Genomic DNA, 20408 nt, shown 5'->3' with positions numbered 1-20408 from the left:
AAAGCTTAGAAATAGATCTAAAGGCAGAAAATCTTTGACTATGTAGTCACGTAGTTAATGTGGAAGCATAAGAAATATAGTGATCTGACTATATCAGTTCTGATCACTGATGTATTCAGCAAATTCTGGTTCTCCTATTTACACAAACAAAAGGATTGCACAGCACACTGAGCAAGCCCTCTTTGACAATTTCTGAACCCAGTTAAAGCTCTGACTCCAGCAACAGGTTCAGATTGGAAAGATGATTTTGTAAGACTAACATAAGGACAAAACTCCACAAGCTAGCCTAGCCTACTGTTAGCCAAATTAAAGGAAGCATTTATTTTTTTATCCTTTACACACAGAACCTAGACATCTACATGGTTTTCTTGGCACATATGCAAGGCAACTCACCCCAGAATAAAACCTCATATCACAGCATATCCCACAGTAATCTATCCATGTATTACAAAAGGCACACTAGAGCCACAGAAGCACCAAATATACAGGACATCAAAAGGACAATGATTTTCCTCAAGTGAACAAAATCTTTTCTTAAGCATCAGTGAAAAGTAAATAGTATTTATTACCTGATATCCTCCTCATTTTCTGGGAAACTCCAGAAGGCGATTCGAAGCTGCAGTTGTTCAGGCACTGGAGGATAAACTTTCTCCACCACCTCAAATGGAATGTGAAATGCAACCTGTTTTGCAGAGAGTTCCACCAATGGGATCACCAGCCCATCTAGAAAGACCAGAAACAAAACACAATTAGCCATTCAGAAAACAAAGCTTGTGAGAGACTAAAGAGGTCAAAGCTCTTCCAGCTTCTCTTTTATCTCACCTCTTCCACCTTCTCTTTTATCTCACGTTAAAGACCATTTTTGACAGATAGTAAAGTCAGCACAGAAATCTTTTGAAGAGTTTTGAAGAGTTGTCTCTCAACTCTATGTTTGTTTTCAACCACTCAGGGCACAAATCCCAAAAAAACAGTCCTTGGCCAAAAGAGCTGCATCAGCCTAGCAGTTTGTCTCCTGCCAAAACTGACATTGTTCAGAAAGGCTTAAGGTAACCGAGTTTTTTCCCACACATTTCTGTCACAATGTAGCAGTGACATCCCGTGAATTCCAGTAGTCTACACAAAGAATTAGTCCAACATACATGCACAAGCAGCAATGGAATGGTTATCCAAGAACTTCAGTGTTGACTTTTTTTTGACAACACTCAGTATTCACCTATTTACAAGGTTTTTATTTCAATTAGTATTTGTTGGTTTATTTCCTTCACCACCACCTTTCATATGATATCTGCCTTTATACTTCAAGCACCTTAGAGAAGCAACTGGGAATTCACATGTCAGTGCAGTGCTGACTACACAAAGCTCATGAGGATCTTAAGGCAGTAAGAGCTTTATATAAATATATTTAACCATCACCTTTCTACCAAATTAACTCCACTTTTTATGGTTTTTACCCACAGATGTAACTCCACTTTTTATGGTTTTTACCCACAGATGAAGATTTCCTATCATCTGGCTATAGAACCCTCATGTTTCTGCTTTGCTCTGATCCAAATTACACTTTATACAAAATGCCAGACTTGTCATATCTGCAAGTACATACATCCCTGCTGTACTTGAGATCACCTTCTGACCCATCACTACAGCAGCCTTGGTTGCGTCATCTTCCAAACCCTGATGCCAAACCCCTAATTAATTGAGATATTCAATGTTATGTCTCTTTGCCTCCCTCACCAGCCACTAAAACACCACTGGAAGCCAGGACATAAACTAACCTGGCAATCAGCTTCCCCTCCACACCGGCCTCCAGCCAGCATATCCAAGGAAAACTTAAGCCCTGATGTCAGTAAGCATTTTCTCACCCTCTGCCTAAAGACACCCTCCAGTCCCAGCAGCTGGGAAAGACAGGAGAGGAGAGGGCTTTGAAAGTGCATGCACACAGCAGAGCAGCCAACATCTCCCCCAGCACTGAGCAGACCCAACAAGCAAAAGGATTACATAAGGATGGAAAAACCCCCTCCGTTTTCAAACATCCACATTTAGGATTTTTTTGCAGTGAAATTAGATTCCTTAGTAACTATTCCCTTCTCCCGGATAGCGTCAGTCTTTTGCCTTCAGGGTGGGTTCTCCATCACCAATGATTTTTATTCTATGTTATAGATCCAGTCTCTATTTTACAGTGCTATAATCCCCTTCACAAATGTGAGAGAAGCGGATTATAAAAGGAGAGAAATTCGAAAAAGCTGTGCCCCTTTCTCTACAGCTAGCAGATAAACAAGCTTTTAGCAGAAAAGTAATTTCATTTCCACTTTTGACAACCGAAACAGGTGTAAAGCCTTTAATGAAGTCACTAAAAAATATACTGCTTTTAATTAGTCCCTAAAAAGTGTACTGTTTTTAATTAGTGCAACACAGTCAAATTAATATCATTCCTGCTGCTACAGTAGTAGTAGATACTGCAGAAAGTCCAAATTGAGGCACTTTCATACTCGAAATTACTCTGAGCAATGAAAGGAGAGGTATTTTGCATGGTTTAAAATGCACTTCTTCTATAGAGGTACTCTACTCAGTTATCTCATTACACAATACTAGAAAAGAGATAACACCTAAACAACCTCCACAAGCTAAAAGGCTCAGAAAATTCTGTCAGTATTGACTGAAACACCTGTACATTCTTTTGAGAGCTGCGAGCCTTCAGCCTGGAGGGTATTCCTTTTTACCATTCCTTTCTATAAAGATCTGGTGCTGGGTATGAAGGTTAGATTAGAAATACAACATGAGACCTCATCTGCTCCAGCACAAGTCTAGCACAAGTCAGCCAGCTTGACTTCAATAACTCTACAAAGTAAGGTAAGGTGAGGTAAGGCTGACTTTGCACTGAACCCATTCATTAACTGATTCATCAGCTGTACTGTGCCAGTAGTAATGAGCAGAAGACAGGTGGCCAATTATGTGGCATAACTCAAAACACACAGCTGAAACATCTTGGGAATAAGGTGAAAGCAGTAAAACCTGCAGGGGAAAAAACCAACCATCTTACTTACAAGATCATGCACAGTTCTAAAGTTCAGAATTTTCAACAAGGAAAAAGAGAGATTGAAAAAATAGTAGAAATTAACTGAAAAGTAGAAAACAATTTGTCAATCATACTCCAAGGGTGTGTGAATTCACACTAGCTACCCTGGCACACGTGTAAATGCCAAAATGAAGACATTAAACTGCCCTAAGTTTCAGGGAGGTAGTCACCCATGTAGCCAAGGTGAGACAATCCTACCTGCAATATGGCTCAGAGCAGTCTTAGAGGGTCTTTTCCCTTTTTACTCCTGTCAAGTCAGCTGGACAGTCCTACTTTGGTGCTAAAACTAGACTTCAAATACTCTCATCTGAGTCCCAAACAAAGAGAGATCTATTCAAGAAGTTTATTTCTGGATACACAAATCTTGGGTTGGTGGATTTATATACCTACTTGTAAGTAGATTCATACCTACTTGTATCAAGAGGTATTATCAATAAAACAGACAAAAGGTACTCTCAGGTTCTATAATAAATATTTTTAGCAAAGAAGAAAAAAGGAAGTCTGCTAGAAAAGTAAAGGAGAAAGCACCACAGCTTCTGCTCATAAAGCAAAAATAAGTATAGGAAGGAAGATTGCAAATTTAATATTAAAAAAATTAAACAGCAGTGAAGTTAAATTCTTGAGACAAAACTATCCAAGGGAGAAGATAATTTTAAATTGTGGAGCAAAATTGGCATGAATCACTATTTGCTCTTGGAAGCAGACATGACCCAACCAGAAGAAAAAACACATTCAAAATTTTGGAAGAATAGAGTCACAAGTAAAGCATAAGCAATCTGAAACAATTCTCACAGGCTAAATGACCAAGAAAACCCAGGTCTGGAAGGGATTTTGAGAAGCCATCGAATCTAGATCTCCTAACTAAAATGCAAGATCAAGCATATCTGAATCATTCTGAATAAATCACACCTCATTATTTACCATCACACAACATGCAGCTTTCATGAGGACTATCCTGCCCTTTTTGCTACTGTTTTGCATGAATTACAGGTTTGATTTTTATAGCCATTTTGTAAAAGCTGAAACCTTGCACAGATGTAATTATTCCTGCTGGAACAACAACAACAACAAAACACCTGACCCCAAAACAGCCAACACAAGCTGTGTACACAAACCTGCAATTTCACCAGCAGAACAACTTCTGTGCCAGCAGAACTTACCACACAGAGATGAAAGTGTAGCAGTTGCTTAACCTTTCCTATTAGAGAGTAGGCTGTAATAAGGTGCAGCCAACAATTACTCATAAAAACAGATCATGCTCAAAATGATGCAGCAGTATTCCTTCAGCACAGTAACCGAAAAACAGAGAAGAAACAGCTGGAATAATCAGCAGAACAGGGACCGTGAGAATACAGAAGAGCTATTAAAACACAACAAAGAAAAAACAACTGGGCTAAACACTGAATGTATCTGTTATCAGGTTATTTCCATTGAGTTACTTTCATTTGACACACATTCTAAAAGTAAAGTACACATACAAGTGAATGAATACAATGCAAGAGAACAAAGCTCACAGCAAGAGATAAGACACAGTACAAAGACAGGACACACTGCTTTCCCTAACTTTAGAAAAATAGCATTTTAGGCTACATTCTCTTTTAAGAGATGACTTCTTCAGCTTTGATGTTACAGCAATCCCTGGTCCCTATCTGACCTTTTGCCTCACCTTTCTCCCTGGCTTCACTCCTAAATGTAACAAAGAGTAACAAAGTAATATAACTATACACAGAACAAGAAGATGAAAATTAAGTGAATCACCTGTGATATCAAAAGCTAGTGAGAAGAACAGTAAAACTAAGAGGAAATATGCAGAGTTCAATCTTGACTGGTGAAGGAGGTATGGGGAAGGTGTTACAAAATCTGTTTTACAAATCTTATTTTAAAAATAGTAAATAACACATTGCTTTTTACAGGATTTGCCATGTAGAAACATAAAACTGTTGCTGTAGAATGCACATACAGGATTTCTGCTTGTTTAGTTTAACTGCCTGTCAGTAAAATGCCCCTTGGCTTAAGCCAGTGATACACTGTCTCTCTGATACCACTTAAAATCAAAATGTGCTGAGAATTCTCAAACAGGCAAGCAGAGGAAGCATTGCATTTAATCATAACATACATAAACCAACTCTTGAAAAAAATTTGTTTTCTTACTGTTTTCTGTACATTTCCATCTAAAATTCTGCAGTTGGTTTTAGTTTATTCTCTTGCTCTTTTTTTTCTTTTTAGAAATTTATTCTGAGTTGATGTCTTTAAGAAGTAGATGCCAGAGAAATACAGTCCTTCAGGGCTCAGACCTGGCAAGAAATATCAGAAAACATCACCTTTGTCTTTAACTCTGTAATACTTGAGGGTGAATGCTGTGAATGTATTTTAAAAACAGTTTCCCAAGGTGAACATTGCAAAATGAAACACAAGTCTTTTAATTAAAGATGTACTTGTTTATTGCAAATAAATTATACCCAAGGCATTTAGGCCATTTATACTTATTTTTCTTCTTCCATTTTACCATACAATCGACATCTTACAAAAAGAAACAAGTCTATTAAAAATAGATAAAATCCATCTCTGAACTGCAGATAAGCTACATAGTATGTACCAGAAGCATTTTGCAAAAGTCTGAAAATAAGATACTTTCTCTTGCTTTAAAGGTATTTCTCATGCAAAGCTCCATCCAAAAGGCACATGAATTTTAGTTCCCTACTCAAAGAGGTGTTCATTAAGAGCAGGACTGATAAATGGGTCACAGACACACCACCACAGTTTGCTTTCTATCACACTAACTTTTTGCCTCATTAAGTTCCAGCCCTACAAAGTCAACAAAAAGGGAACATCAGAAGGGTTGAACTAACATCCTTGCAGCCCACATAAGCAGTAAGGGCCACAAGACACAGTTCTGCTTCACATGTCTGCTTGCTGCTCTGTGGCTTTCAAGCACAGACGTGTGAGAGGAGCAGTGAATACTTACTACACAGTTCCCCAAATTTCAGGCAACGTTATTAAAAAATACAGCCCATTTACAATGCACTAGTATATCATATATAGAGATGATGGAATATTAAGAGCACCCTTGAATAGTCTTAGGATTACAATCCTGGGAGTAAATCAGACTAAGTAAATTAAATTAAGGTTCATGATCCAGTCACAAACAGGACAGCTGTGTTTTCAAAGAGATAGAGGAAAAGTTCTCCACCTAAGTGGAAGAGATTTTTCAGCTACTCTGTGCCTGTAAGACTTGGAACACAGGAAGTACTGAACCACAACCACCAAGCTCCAGAAGAAAACAAAATACTTAACATAAGAACACAACTGAAATAGCCACCAAAGACTTAAAAATTTGAAAGAAAGAGAGGTAACATAGAAGTAACAAGCACTGAAAACAATTGAACTACTTACCTTTAAACACCCATACCAAAATGGGTCCAAGTAAGGGGAGAGAGGATTTGGAATAGAAGAGTGGAACTAAATTGAACACCATGTGAAACTTCCATTGCAAAGGCTCACAGATGAACTGCTGGAGCAGCTCTGAAGCTATACCATACAGCAAAAGACAGATCAGCTACACATATGCTGAGAGTAGACCATCCAAAGAAGCACTGTAGATAATGAAGAAAACCTGACTCAAGATGGCCTCTTTCAGGCCAGTATTCAGATACTTACAACTAGGGATTAATTTCTCTTCAAAAGATCATCAATCTCTCAGCTGCATATGATCTCTTCAAACCCCACAGCTGGTCTCAGTGGTGTTCAAAGAGAACACACTCATCACAGACTGCTTCAGCTCAGCTGGAGATGCTGGGCTCTTACAGCAGCCCAGCAGGCACAAGGACTGAGCAGGCACCACAAGGGAACAAAACCAACAGGCAAGCCAAGGGGTGAGGACCCTGAAGCTGAACCAAGACCCTCCTGCACCAGAACCTGGCACTGAATGGACACAGGGAGCTGCAGCTGCACCCAGTCATAGTCTAGCTTGACTGCAAGCAGAATGAAGCATCTGAAAACCACAAGACACAAGGCAATATTCAAATACTGCCTCCAGCTGTCTTCAATTAGCTGGTTTCAATTCCCCTGCTTCAGATTAATAATTCCACGCCATTTTGTACAAAGGGAAAAAACCCACAACGCTCCTTTGTAAGAAAAACCAAGCAAACCACAGTATTGCTAAAAAGTAGAAGCTTTTCTTTCACAGGTTAAGGAAGCTAATGCAAAGATACAGGCTCCTGATTCCCCAACTATTTGTGCAGCATCAATCTTAAGAAAAAAAGCAACTTCTTTACAGTAAAATACTTGCTGTACCAAGCTATAATAAAGTTTCAGCTACTTGTTTCTCAGATAATACACACCCCAAACAAATTCCCTGCAAAACACCTCAGCACTCACAAAGCAAGCTGCAACAACAAATGGAGAACAACAGCCTTTGGTGGAATTCATCTGTGTGAGTTTTTCACACACTGTGACAGATCAAGAGGGTTAGACTAGACAAGAACAGGGATCAAGTGATGGAGATAGGAAGCTACACATCCTATTCTGATTTACTGTTAATCAACCTTGCTCAGCACACAGACTAGAGGGAACATTCTGACCTGAGGGCTCCCTTGGTTTTGTTTTCTCTTAATGTTTCTGTACTTTAAAAATATCCACATACTCATGGCAAGCAAGCACAACTAATCAAATGATCTAGCAAAAGCAGCAAGGACAGGACACTGTAATGCAACCCTCAAGTATTTCAGGCAATTAGCCACAGGAAAAACTCTAAAAATATGGTTTTATCCAAGAGGCTTGTATGGCAGGATGATATTCTCATCATGGAAGAATGAAAGTATTTATATACACACTCATATATACACACATTTTTTAAAAATCAAAAAACATTCATAGAGAGAACTAAGTGATCAACAAATGAGCAAAACACTCTGGAGAACAAAGCAAGAGACACTTTGAATCACAGGTACACTAATTTGTTCACAAAAAGAAACCAAACAAGAAACTAGCAGGATTTTTTGGTTTTATTTTTCTGTCTATGCAATTCACTCATTAAATGTGCATATTAGCCTTCTTACTGCCTGTAAATAGTGCAGAACTCTCAATTAAAAATTCGGGCTTTTCTAAAATTGACAGACAATTATTATATGCTCCTCTTATTTGCTTTTATCTTTCTCCTTCTCCATTGCTACTACCCCCATAAGCTTACTAACAGCACTAAAACGCTAATGGGATCTGTGTTTACAAGACCTTCTTATATCTCTTATTTCCTCAGCGAGAGTTATGCAACTCTGTCTGATCACATAAACATTTTGCAGCAGTAAAATGACATTGAAAATTATGTCAATGAGTTGCAAATGCAGAGATGTAAGACCATGTTGAAAGCAAAAATAATTCGGGCGAGGCCTACATCAGCCCTAAGCCACACAATGACATTTTTATGTATAAAACAGTTGAAAAGATGAATAAGCAACATAATTTTTTTATTAGCATTTAATGGGTAACACTGATGAGATTCATAGCCACAAACCATTAAAAAAAACAGATCCCAGATGGGCAGATTACAGCCCAGAGTAGGAAACTTCACACTTAACTGACAAACTGCAGTACTACACAAATTCCATTACAGACACCACAACATTTTAAGAATGGCAGTTTTTTTAACCCAATGCAAGAAGGGCTGTTTTATCACAGGAGGGTGTCCAATTCACCCACAAAGTCTCTGCTACCTGCAGCAAAAGCCATAGCAGAGTCAAATTTCATCTAAATTCAATTTCTGAAAAGTGCTTAACACTATATCACAAACAGCTCCTATGTGTAAGTCAAAATATTTAATGGCTCAAATTATCTTTGGTTGCTGGATTTGGATTTCCCTTCAAAATGACAGAAGTATATTACTTGGCTGACAGCATATACATATCTCCTGGACTCATGACTTCTGCCTCCAAGATTAAGATAGTTTAGGAAGCTATAATTACTTCCTTCTATAAGGCAGGCTTTAATATACATTAAAATATCAGAAAAACAATACTTGTATTTTAGTAGCACACAAGCCCTGTAGAACTGCAGAACACAAATGATTGCAGATTTAGAGGGCTGTGTGGGTGGGGAATCTTTTCAAGCGTCAGTAGTTCTAAATCTGCTAAGGCTTGCAGCTCCCTTCTGCACATTTCTGACAAACCCACTCCACTATGGTTTTCTACATTCACTCTCTGTATGTATACAGAGTTAAAAAACCCCACAACTGAAAACCAACTGACTAAACTTTGCTCACCTGTGGAGAAATGACATTACCACAGTGTTAACACTGATCAGAGAGACTGCACCTCAAAACAGCTTTTGCTAATGAACCTGAGCACCTAACAGAGGAAGAATGCCACACTCAGCACAATTCCTGCTGTTTTAATGTTAGACTGATTTAAAACGATTTTATCTTTAGATCATTACTTTTAAAGTTATGTCTTTTAGCATTCCAGGGTCATGCCAACTCCTGGTAACACCTTCACTTGACTTCATGAGTCAAAAAAAGCCCTAGAAAAAAGAAAGCTGGTTAGGTTTTACAATGGTAAGCAATAACTTACCAGAGAACTAAGAAGATGCATGATGTCTGTTTAATCCAACATTAAGATTTCTAACACACTAAGAATTTTAAGTGGTGCCTGTCTGAAAACTTTTTGCACTCTGAAGGTCAGCTAGCTGAAGAACAGATTCCCCTTCTTCTTTTACAAAAGCTCTCTTCGTTATGTCCTTAAAGCATCATAACTACAACATTCTTACTATATTCGAAACCAGATCTCTACAAAGACCATTTTATTAACACCTTCAGAACTATAGTTCAAGGCAAATGTAGAAAGTTACAAGTTACATTTGGTAACAAAGAATATGTTTGATGAGGGAAAGGGAAAAAATCCATTATTCATTTCCATGACTTCAGGACAGAAACATCAGCACATTTCTCCAACACTAACTTGAAGTTCTAAGATCCAACTCACCTATGTTCTGCCTAATATTTCAAGATTTTGTTGCAAAGGTGTACAATGCATCCACAGAAAACATCTGCTCTGAGAAAATGTAAGGACCTCTTCACACACAACTCAAATCTAGATCAGAAAGGTGTTTTTTCCATCTAATTTTATTGCTAATCCTATGCAATAACTGTGAAAATCTGCACAAGGCTATGTTCATGAAATTGGAATATTCTATGACCTTTTTTCAACTCTCACCTACTCTAACATGACTGAGATCCCAAAACTCTGATACCAGTATTAGGCAGGTAATGCAGCATTCCCAACTTGACAATCACCTCTGAAAATTCAGACAAGAAAATTCTTATTTCAAACCTTTCTATTTCCTTCCCTAAAAAAATGTATTCATCTCATAAAAAGAGCAGTCTGGGCAAGCAACTGACAGCTGCTAGAAATCCTAAAATAAACAGCAGATTTTTGTAAAGCAAGACAGACAGTGCTACAAAACACTGCATTCATGCCAGTGCTGGCCAAGGTTTCATGACAAACTGGGCAGCTTGCACGCAAAATAAGTCTACAGCTGATGAGGCAGATTAGCTTCAGGCAAGTCATTTCCCCTGCACTGTTACTCCTTGCTCTCTCACCCCATGCAGAAAGAATTCCGTACAACCAGGATTGTGCATTCAGAGCACAGGCAGCAAACAGCTCCTGCCTCCTGAAAGCAAGACTCAGTGTTACCACTTACTCCCACTCCTGCCCCACACAAGGTATTTCAAAAGCTCAGAATTCAAAATTTTCTCCAGTGGCCTATGACCAAAAAAAAGCTACAAAGACCAACACAGACCAAATATTTTTCTGATTGCAGATGATGGAACACAAATATAAATCAAAGTCTGACTTCAGCACAGCTGAGAATCAATTTCTTTCAAGAAGTATTCATATGTTTTCAGACACAAAAGGAAATCATACAAAACACCATGCAACCTCCACTATTTATTGTGCTGGTCTCTACAGCACCATCCTTAGTAACCATCCTTAAGTATAACATGCAAAATTAATTCCTAACCAGCTTTTTTCAAGTGTCTAAATAAATGCCAGAATAGTATCACTTGGCCTCCAAACAAATGCACTGGCAAACATGGAAGAGGTGCATTTACTGAATGTATCAGCATGTCAGGAGGCCAATTTCTGGGGGGCTGAAAGGAAAGTTATCGTCTGAAAAGAATAAAGGATAAGCATTCTCACTTCTAGAGTAAAAAAAAACTTAAACAACTGTCAGGAACTAGAAGAAGGCATCAACTCTCAACATCACCAACTGGAAACCAACAGAGGTTTAAATATCTATTTCATAAATACAAGAACTTAAATATCTCAATTCTTTTGAAAAAAAAATCTTACCTGACTTCTTTTTCTTTCCTTTGGTTTGATAAAAATCTCCCCAAATCTAACCTCAGGCTTCATGCAAGGTAACAGAGCTCAGTCAGCAATGTCCTTCAGTTCCAGGCTGTCCCCCCAGTCCCAAGGCACAGCAGAGCAGTCCCAGCCTGCTGGACACGAGCTTCCAATGCTGGCAGCACCCAGCAAGCCTGCCTTGAGCTCTCAGCCCCTAGCAACTGCATTTTCTCCCACTCAGGGTAAAGCATTCATGTGATCATATGTTAATAACCAAGAGCTGGAGAGAGTCTCTCTTCTAACAAGAAATAAACTTCCTTCCATTTCCTCCCATCACCTGCAGGGAGAACAAAACAGGCCAAACAAAACTGGGTACAAAGGCACATATGAAGCAGGAAGGCACCTACAGAATGTTTGCAGAGGAAGGGTCAGTTACAAGCATGTCCCATATTTTCAGTGCACAAAAATAATACCTGAAGCATCCCTGAAAACTGTGAGGCACTGATTAACTGCAGTCCAGTGCATGAATTTGGCAAGGTAAATGAATAATATCTCCCAAGATCTTCCCAACATCACAAGACTGAAGCAAAGTCAGTCATCTTCTGAAAATGTCCCCATGCACTACTACTTTAAATGCAAGCAAGTAATCAATGAAACTTGGAGAGATTTTAGGTCAAATACAACCTTCTCTGCAAGACATGCGTAAGAAGCCCAAGTTACATGTATTTTCACCCAGACCTCTGGTAAACAAATTTACCAGTTACATTTCTTTCTTCCTCCCATCTCAGCATTCACTGACCTAAATATGAGGTAAGAAATGAAACTACAAGCAATATGCAATAGGAACTGTAAAGAGCTCAGGAGAATTGCTAAAAGATGCCCTATAGGCTTCACAAATGTATTCGCTTCTCAGAAAAATGGTAATTTCATTTGTACACCTATTAATTACACACTACCATGAAGCTTCAATGTCAAACCCTGACCAGGTACTTTTACATTAGCAATCATTTCCTAAAAACATGGAACTTGGGCATTCAAGCCATCATTAGGCTATTCAATTAGCCTTGAGCATGTATTAACAAGACTTCATGTTGGTGCACTATCCAAAGGATGAGACAGATGTGATTTTACCACCTAAGAATTCCAGTACAGGGATATTAAAAAGAAAATAAAAATCAGTCACAAGAAAAATCAGTCTCAAGAATCACAACTGGTGATACACAAAGGCAAATGGGAGCATATGCAGAGAACAGTAAACCTGAAACAAGACATGGACAGATTCCATCAGGCAATACAATACCCAATATTCACAGGTTCAGAAACTTTTCTGTACTCAACCAAGAACCTCATTTTATCACACACATTGACAAGATGCCATCAAGAATGGCCCTAATGCACACAGGCATTATTTTAATGAATGGCTCTAAGAAAGAGTCTAGATGGTATCTTGGTACTTTTATTTTAAGTCACTTTTTCTTTCCTTTTGACTGGGGAGACATGCTCAAAGCAGCATCTTTAGAGATCTCAAGTCTAATGAACAGAAAAGCCACACTTAACTTTTTCCACTAGTTTATCTGTGGGGAGGTCTGGGGTGCAAGCAATGCTAATTGAATTTTAAAAGATTGGTGTTTTCATGTTCAGGTCTCCATCAATGAATTATTCATGTTTACCAGTATTTCTGGGTAGCAAAGAACAATGACCATCTGCTTAAATTTTTCATCTCTCTGAACAGAGGAAGAAGCCAGACTCAGTGGCCCAGGTGTTCACCTGCTCACTGCTGCAATAAGCCACCACATAAATGTCTCAACTTGGGAGAAAAAAGTACCCCTGGACGCCTCCCTGTAAAGACTAACTGCTTGCAGATAAATTCTGGGTAATAGTTCTTTTATCATGCTACCCAGTTATATTTTTGTAAAAAAACGTGGACTTCTTTTTTTGTATTGTATTTGGTCTCTGAGGTCCCTCTTCTTCCTTCTGTCAACTACGTTCTCCCCTCCAGCATCCAGCTTTTCTCCCACTAAAGGACAGGATTTCTTCTGAGGACAGATATTTTTCTTCCTCCCTCCATCTTATCAATTTATTCTTTCCCTTTCTTTTACAAGCCAATTTTTATCCCACAAGAGAAAGAAGTGTGAAAGCCTTACTGTACATCTCACAATCACAAGATAAGCCTAGAAGACAAAAGAAAGGCTAAACAGTCACTGAGGCACCAAGAAATACTCAGGTCCCTCTGCTTCCAGCAGCTGAATGAGAATGTTAAGATTTTGTTCAAAGACACTACTCCTGCAACCTTTTCAGGTTTCCTCCTTCTATGGAAAGACAATGTTTTAACTTCCAATTTTTTTCTCACACCAGCAGAGATTAAGGTAAATACAAAACATCAACACAAGCTTTTCCCAGCTCACATATGTTCAGCTTTTGCCTAATTGATACTGGTAAATACTGACACCTTCATATTTCTTTTATTTTTTTTTTCTTCCAGCAATCTAGAAACACTAATAATGACTCATTGTAGAAGAAATATTTTATCAAAACTGAGTACTTTTCACAGCACCACTTTTCTCAAAACACATAATTCCAGAAGATTTTAATTAATAGGTATATAGCAACCTGACAGAGCTCCTTTGTTTCACTCTTTTCAAAGACAGTACATTTCCAGCTGTATGGAAGCAAATATAGATGAACTAAAAATAATCAAAACAGCAAAGTTTCCACAAGTCTTGCCCATAATGTTTAAAGCACATGGGGAAATGTGGTCAAAGACATCACTTCCAGTCTTTTCTGTTAAAAATGCTACACAACTACCCACAGTCTTGCCAGAAATAAAGAAAAGATGCATCAAAGAACACACAAACTGTGAGAAGAATGAGAAACTTCTGATTGCTAATCTTACACTTAACTGCTCAAGACTACACAGCTTCACAGGAGGCCATTTAAAAATGTGTCATATGGTATTTTGAAATTAGAATCAGTATTTCAAGTATTTTGTACATTATGCACCACTGCTATTTAATGTTTAAAAAATAAAATTCTAAATGTAATATTTTAGCTGGCTGACACCTATGTGCTTTGACTTTTACTTCTGGAGGGTTCAGAAGGCTGTTACAAACCAGCAAGAGGGAGGAAAGTGCTTAATACACATAAAGTGCATTAAAATAAAGTTGAAAAAAAATAACTTCCAGCCATGACACTATTTTATATTAGTCTTATAACTGCTTTACACTCTTACACTTAGGTAATACAAAAAGCTGTAGGTCTAAAAGGAGCAATGAAATTTTAAAGACATTATTCAACTTTAGGAACCAAACAATAAATAGGTTTTCATTCCTTGTTAAGTTTCTTATACAAAAACAAACAAACAAAAGCTTCCAAATCAATTATTGATATTCTAAATAGACAAACATTTGCTCCAGAGTTCATTAAAGTATGTAAAGATCTTTTGAAACTGTACATTCCTTTTTTTCCTCTGGAACAAAGTACTGTATATTACCTAGAACACAGAAAATGAAAGAGGAGATGCTCTTTGCTTCTGGTTTGTAACTGGCAGAAGGGACTGTTCAAATCACCAATGTCTATTTCTCTTCCCTCAAAGGTACTGCTGGGGGAGGGAGAGAAGAGAGGCTTTGTGTGTTTGTTTAAAAGACCGCAAAACAGAGGTTGACTTCTAGATTTCTTAGCAATCCTCAGGCAGAAAGAGTGCTCTCTATACCATTTATTCTTTTCCTGTATAAATAATGAAAATCAGTCACTGTTATTTTACCAGCACAGACACTGCTCAGACGCTGCTCTCTGAACTGATCATACCTTCACCTCAAGCTCTGTATAATCCCTGCCAATGATTTTCTCTATACAGCTTGTAGTTTTGAGGCACTGTGCCCAAAACTTCACAATGTGGGTGCTCCTAACAGTTTGAAAGAACAAAAACTGTCTGCAGCTGGATAATGAGAATATTTTCCAAGAGAGCACTATCTGCATAATTTCTTAATCAAGTCTGAGGGGGTGCTGCAATATAGCACACAATAATTCAAATTTACAGTAAAGGAAAGGAAAAAAAGTCAACTTTTCTCACTAGCTGCCTACTGAATACAGATTCAACACAACTCTTCAGCACACTTCCAACCAAATCCACCATGAATGAATAAATATGAGTAAATATACTGTGAAGACACTATTTAACAATCCTAAAGTATTAATGCCAGCTTCCTAAATGTTTGGTAAATATTTATGCTTCAGAAACTGTGAAACAAAGGACTAAGGGTGTAAAAGAGCTTTGAAGCTTTCAGGAAGAAACAAAGGCACAGTGGGTTTGAAGAGATAATGAGTGTACTTGAACTCTTATTCTTACAAATTCTATCACAAAAATATTTATGTGAAGATAACATTAGATGTTTACACATTTGCAGAAAGACTACACTTACTTCAATTACCAATGAAAAATACAACTGCTTTAAAGTGAGAAAGGCATGAGAGGATCATAATGGCTCCTGGGAAAGAACACTTGTCCAGAAAAGGGCAGAAAAGGCAGGTGGGTGCATTTGTTAGTAGAGAGTAACAAATTGGTGGAATGTAATTTGGTATCTAAGAAAAAGAGTTGGAGTTACAGATAGTTTGTATCTCCACAAGAGAAGAACCAGATAGTTCTGAACACACTGCAAGGACGCTGTACCTTCAAACATCCATTGACCTTAACTTCAGAGCAGAATGCTCTGTGTGTGTGTGTGCAATCAATGATGTATACAGGAAATGACTGGCCAAATATCAGTCAGAAGCATTACACCACTCAAAACTAAAAACACAAGGGGTAAAGCAAGCAATCAAGGCAAACAAGAGAACAAGGCATTTGTAAAAAAAACATTCCAAATCATCACAGGACTCCCAGTATTCCCAAAACTGACAGGTTTCCTCCAGGATTTCAGTGCAGGTGAATCAGTGGAGATTAAGAGCAGTTTTGAAATCTAAGGGCATCCATGAAGTGGACACAATGCATTCCTTCTCCACACTGGCAATTCTACACATAAGGAGAAAATTCCTTTCAAGAGTGCAGTATAGGAAGAGTGTAAGAGGACTTTACCATAGCAGAAATTAAATGTGAGAAAAATCAACCAATTACAATTCTATTTTTCTGATATAACTACTCAAGATACCTGATTTTATAAAGAAATCAGCTCCAAGGATCATATTAGAGAAACTCAAGCATTTCTCTCCCCCTTCCATCATCTTCTAGCAAACCAATGGGGTGATTCACAGACAAATGAGTAACTCACCTTTTTGGCAACCCTCTGTAGTGAATACTGTGTATATTTGCAACCCAAGCCTTATTAGGAAATTTCCAATAAGCATGACAGTAATATTAAAGATACCCAAGAAGAAAATAAAAACTTGCAAAAAGTAAGAAAGCCATAACTACCTCTGTGCAGGTAGTTTGTTTGTTTAAGAGACAGCCAACAGCTCCTCCATCACTCTTAGGGGGTTCTCTTTGAACCAATTAAAGAACTAGACACTTACAAGGACAAACTGAAAACAATTGAAAAAGCTAGAAATCCTTTCTATTACATAACTTGTCTGACTAATTCCACACCAAAATACAGGCTGAGCTCCAAACTGGAGGAAAAGACTAACAGAATATAGTTCCTCTTGTTTCCTCTTAGCATTTAACAGACTAACCTAGTGTCTAACCTCACTTTTTGTTTTCATAGGCAACAGTAAAATGGCAAACTGTGGAAATTAAAACACACAGCTCAATTTTGAATTATCACATTTGAAATGACTCGCTACAAGCAACAACCTCAGGACCCAGCAAGTTCTGTGTTTTCTGACTCAAAAACAGTGTCAAGAAGAGGTATTAAAAACTACAAAACTGGTACAGGAGTTCTGATATTCAAGGAAATTCCAGACAATGACAGATCTCACGTCAGACCAGACTTTCTGGCAACACAACTGTGTACAGTAAAGCACCTGCAAGTGTTCCACACTGGTAGTATCATATGTGACTTCACAGCGTGAATAAATAATTATTTAGGCCACAAATCCACATTCACATTCTTCTAAAAATAACTCTGACCAGAGCCTGGCAATTGCCAGTAAGGGCCTTAAAGGAGGCAACAGTATCCTCTCAAAATGTCCCTCCTGTTAAAATAAGATTCTCATACAAAGGAATTAGGTGTCTAATAAAGGAGGCAATATCTATATTGCTGAAATATATGGATCTGAAATATATGAACCAAGTACAAGCAATAAAAGCTTTGCCTATGCAAGTCTGCAGAACAGCAACATCTCAATATCACATAAATAATTACAATTATCACAGCAATGCTAGCTATTGTGTCTTACATGTCAGAAAAGAGCCTGGAGATTGCAAACATGCACCATCTACTGAAGTATCTTTTAATGCAACAAGTGGGTGTCAGCAGAGAGAGCAACTGCTGCTTGATTTAATTCGGTCAAGAGAGCTCAAGGAACTAGGTCACGACCCAGAAGAACACTCATTCATACACTGAACCAGTGGAGAAAAGTTGGCTAAAAGCATCTAGAAGCTGAAAAAAAAAATCACCTTTGCAAACAGCAGTCTGACTTGCAGAGCCATGCAAACCAATATGCCAAACTAAAGATGTCTTTATTTCCACATCAGTATGTTTTTAAAAATTCAGCTCCTTTCTAGCAAGATAACACGTTCAACAAGACTTAATGCAAAACATGAAATAAATATCTACGTATATGCTTTGGCCCATGCACAATGCTTGCTTCTGCATCTCAGGACTCACAGATTTTACAAATGCCAACATAGTTCCCCTTCTTTACAGCCGTAGAATTTAAAACTTAATCTGCTCTGGAAAGCCTATGGTTAATGCAAAGTGTACTTTATGGTACTAAACCAGTGAAAACTGAACATTTGTCCATAGCACAACATGGCCAGATTCCAATTCAATTCAATATAAATTGCATTTCCTGTTCATGTAAGGGCAATATTCAGAAGAGAATAAAATTTTACAATTCCAGATAGGGAGATATCAATGAGGCAGGTGATGGTTAAAGATCAGGAAAGTACTGACGCTGGCCTGAAGAAACAGGAGATAAAAAGAAAAATAGAAAAAGTTTGTGTAATTTCAGTTAACTGTGTGTCTGGCTCTGCTTAGTGCAAACATCACCTGAATTCCAGGGTCATGATGCAGTAGAATAATAGAGAAATCAAGTTTTGTTAAAAAGAAGAAAAAATAAAGCAAAGAGCTAAGAGCTGTATGTTAATTAAAAATAAAATTCATTTGCTAATGTTGCCTATTTTGCTGTCCGCTATTAAATATAAATTACTATCAGCAGAAAGGAAATAAAACAACTCTTGAAGCAGGCACACTGCTGTTTGCCGACTTCTTTGTGGCAGTGGTAAGGCCCTCTTGCTCCACTACTGCAAAAGAAAGAGCTAATTTACTAGAAAAGAGGAAATGCCAAGAATCAGACAAGGAAAATGGACTGCTCTGTACAATGATGGCTTACATGGCTTTACATGAGTAGCTTGATGGAAGTAACAAAAACCTCTATGAAACCTTAGTGGACTTCAATCAAAGCCTGTGGGAACCTATGCAGTTATTCCCAGCCAAGTCTGCAGCTTGTTTATAGAAAACAGCTTTCAGATTTCCAAGAGCAATCCCACAGAGTCTACTCAGAAGAGCAGCATCACAATATTACGAGTACACGCAGTGAAAACTCACCTAAAAGACAGCATTGCCTTAAGAACCCCGGTGAACTCAGAGTTTCAATCTTTGCGCAAAAATTATCCCGACAATGAATCATACACAGGAGTTCTCTCTGCAGCTTTGAATTTCCTTCTGCAGATCTCCTCACCTACCACCCCCCGTTGCCCCACAACTTTCACGAATCCAAAGAGCATCCCAATTAAACCGGGTGACCTCACCTTTCATTTTGACCGTGGGGGAATTGGGTCCAGCCGATTGCTTCCTCCATCCTCTCCAGTTCTGGCAAAGGCTCTCCGCCTCAGAGATGAAGGAACAAAGAGAGTCTTCCTCAAAGCGATCGGAGTCTTCAAATGAAAACCTCTCCCCGTCCTCCCACTCTGCGAACATGAGTTCCATCACATCCGACAGGCGACGTGGGGGAAAAGAATAAAGACAGGAACAGCACCGCTCACTTTTAACAGGTGAATGGACTCGAGGGCTCTTGCAACACTTAAAATCTCGGTTTCGATTTGATCCCCATACTACAGTACCAGGAAAAAACAAAGTCAGCGCTGTCTGAGATGAGAGAAGCAGGAAATAACTAAGAGACAGCTGGTAAAAATTCCATGGGGGGGAAACAAAAAAGTTCTTTAAAAAGTTAAAAAATGCTTATGTCCACAGAATGTACTTGAGGCGGAGGGGGCTGGTCAGTCCATGAGAGCTGCCTCCAGGCGGGACAGGTGCGTGCCGGGCACACGGAGGGTCCGAAGGCTCCCGGAGCTGCAGGACGAGGGAAGGGGCCGACTTCCTCCTCCGGGGCTCCCGCGGGGCGGGGGGGCCGCCGGTGTCCGTGCGCAGGGCCGGGTCTCCCTGAGCTTGTGCTTGTCTCACTCCCGGCGCAGGAACCGGGGGAGGGAGGGCAGGGGCACCGGCGGGGGCTGGGGGGGAACAACTTCCCTCCCGCTCCGGGGGCTTAAAAACAGCCCGCTGGGGCCGGAGCGCCCGCGGAGGGGCGGCGCGACCTCCCGGCTGCTCGTCACGGGCGCCGGCACCGGCAGCGGCGCGGGCGGGCAGGCGGCGGCTCCGGCCTCACGGGGGCGCGGGCGGCGGCCGGCGGGGAGCGCCCGCCGCTGGTCCCGGCGGGCAGGGTGGGGGCAGCCCGTCGCCGCTCCGGTCGCGGTGGCCCCGCGGTGTCTCTACGAGGCCATGGCCGGCGGGCCCTGCTGGACGCCCCCGAGCCCGGCGCGGCCCCGGCGGTTCGCGGCCCCGGCGGGTCCCGTCCCTGCCCGGCGCGGGCACCAAGATGGCTCCGCGCTTCCCAGCTTCACCTGC

At 39.6% G+C, this 20408-nt stretch overlaps 1 protein-coding gene across 2 annotated transcripts in view; it reads right to left on the bottom strand.

The window, feature by feature from the left end:
* The window catches only part of ZSWIM8 (zinc finger SWIM-type containing 8), a 53933-nt gene extending 33920 nt beyond the window's left edge, over nt 1-20013 (bottom strand). For both annotated transcript variants that reach the window (XM_054277408.1, XM_054277409.1), the window contains exons 1-2: nt 19316-20013; nt 570-723 (exon numbers count right to left, since the gene is read on the bottom strand). In XM_054277408.1, coding sequence (XP_054133383.1) covers nt 570-723; nt 19316-19493 — 332 coding nt within the window. In that variant the 5' untranslated portion in view covers nt 19494-20013. The remainder of the gene's footprint in view (nt 1-569; nt 724-19315) is intronic.
* Between the last annotated feature and the right edge of the window lie 395 nt (nt 20014-20408).

This window comes from Melozone crissalis, unplaced genomic scaffold (genome assembly GCF_028551555.1).
Source record: "Melozone crissalis strain CALT ecotype California unplaced genomic scaffold, PUWL_Pcris_2 ptg000019l_1, whole genome shotgun sequence".
Lineage (NCBI taxonomy): Eukaryota > Metazoa > Chordata > Aves > Passeriformes > Passerellidae > Melozone > Melozone crissalis.
This window is presented reverse-complemented; position numbering and strand designations above follow the sequence as displayed.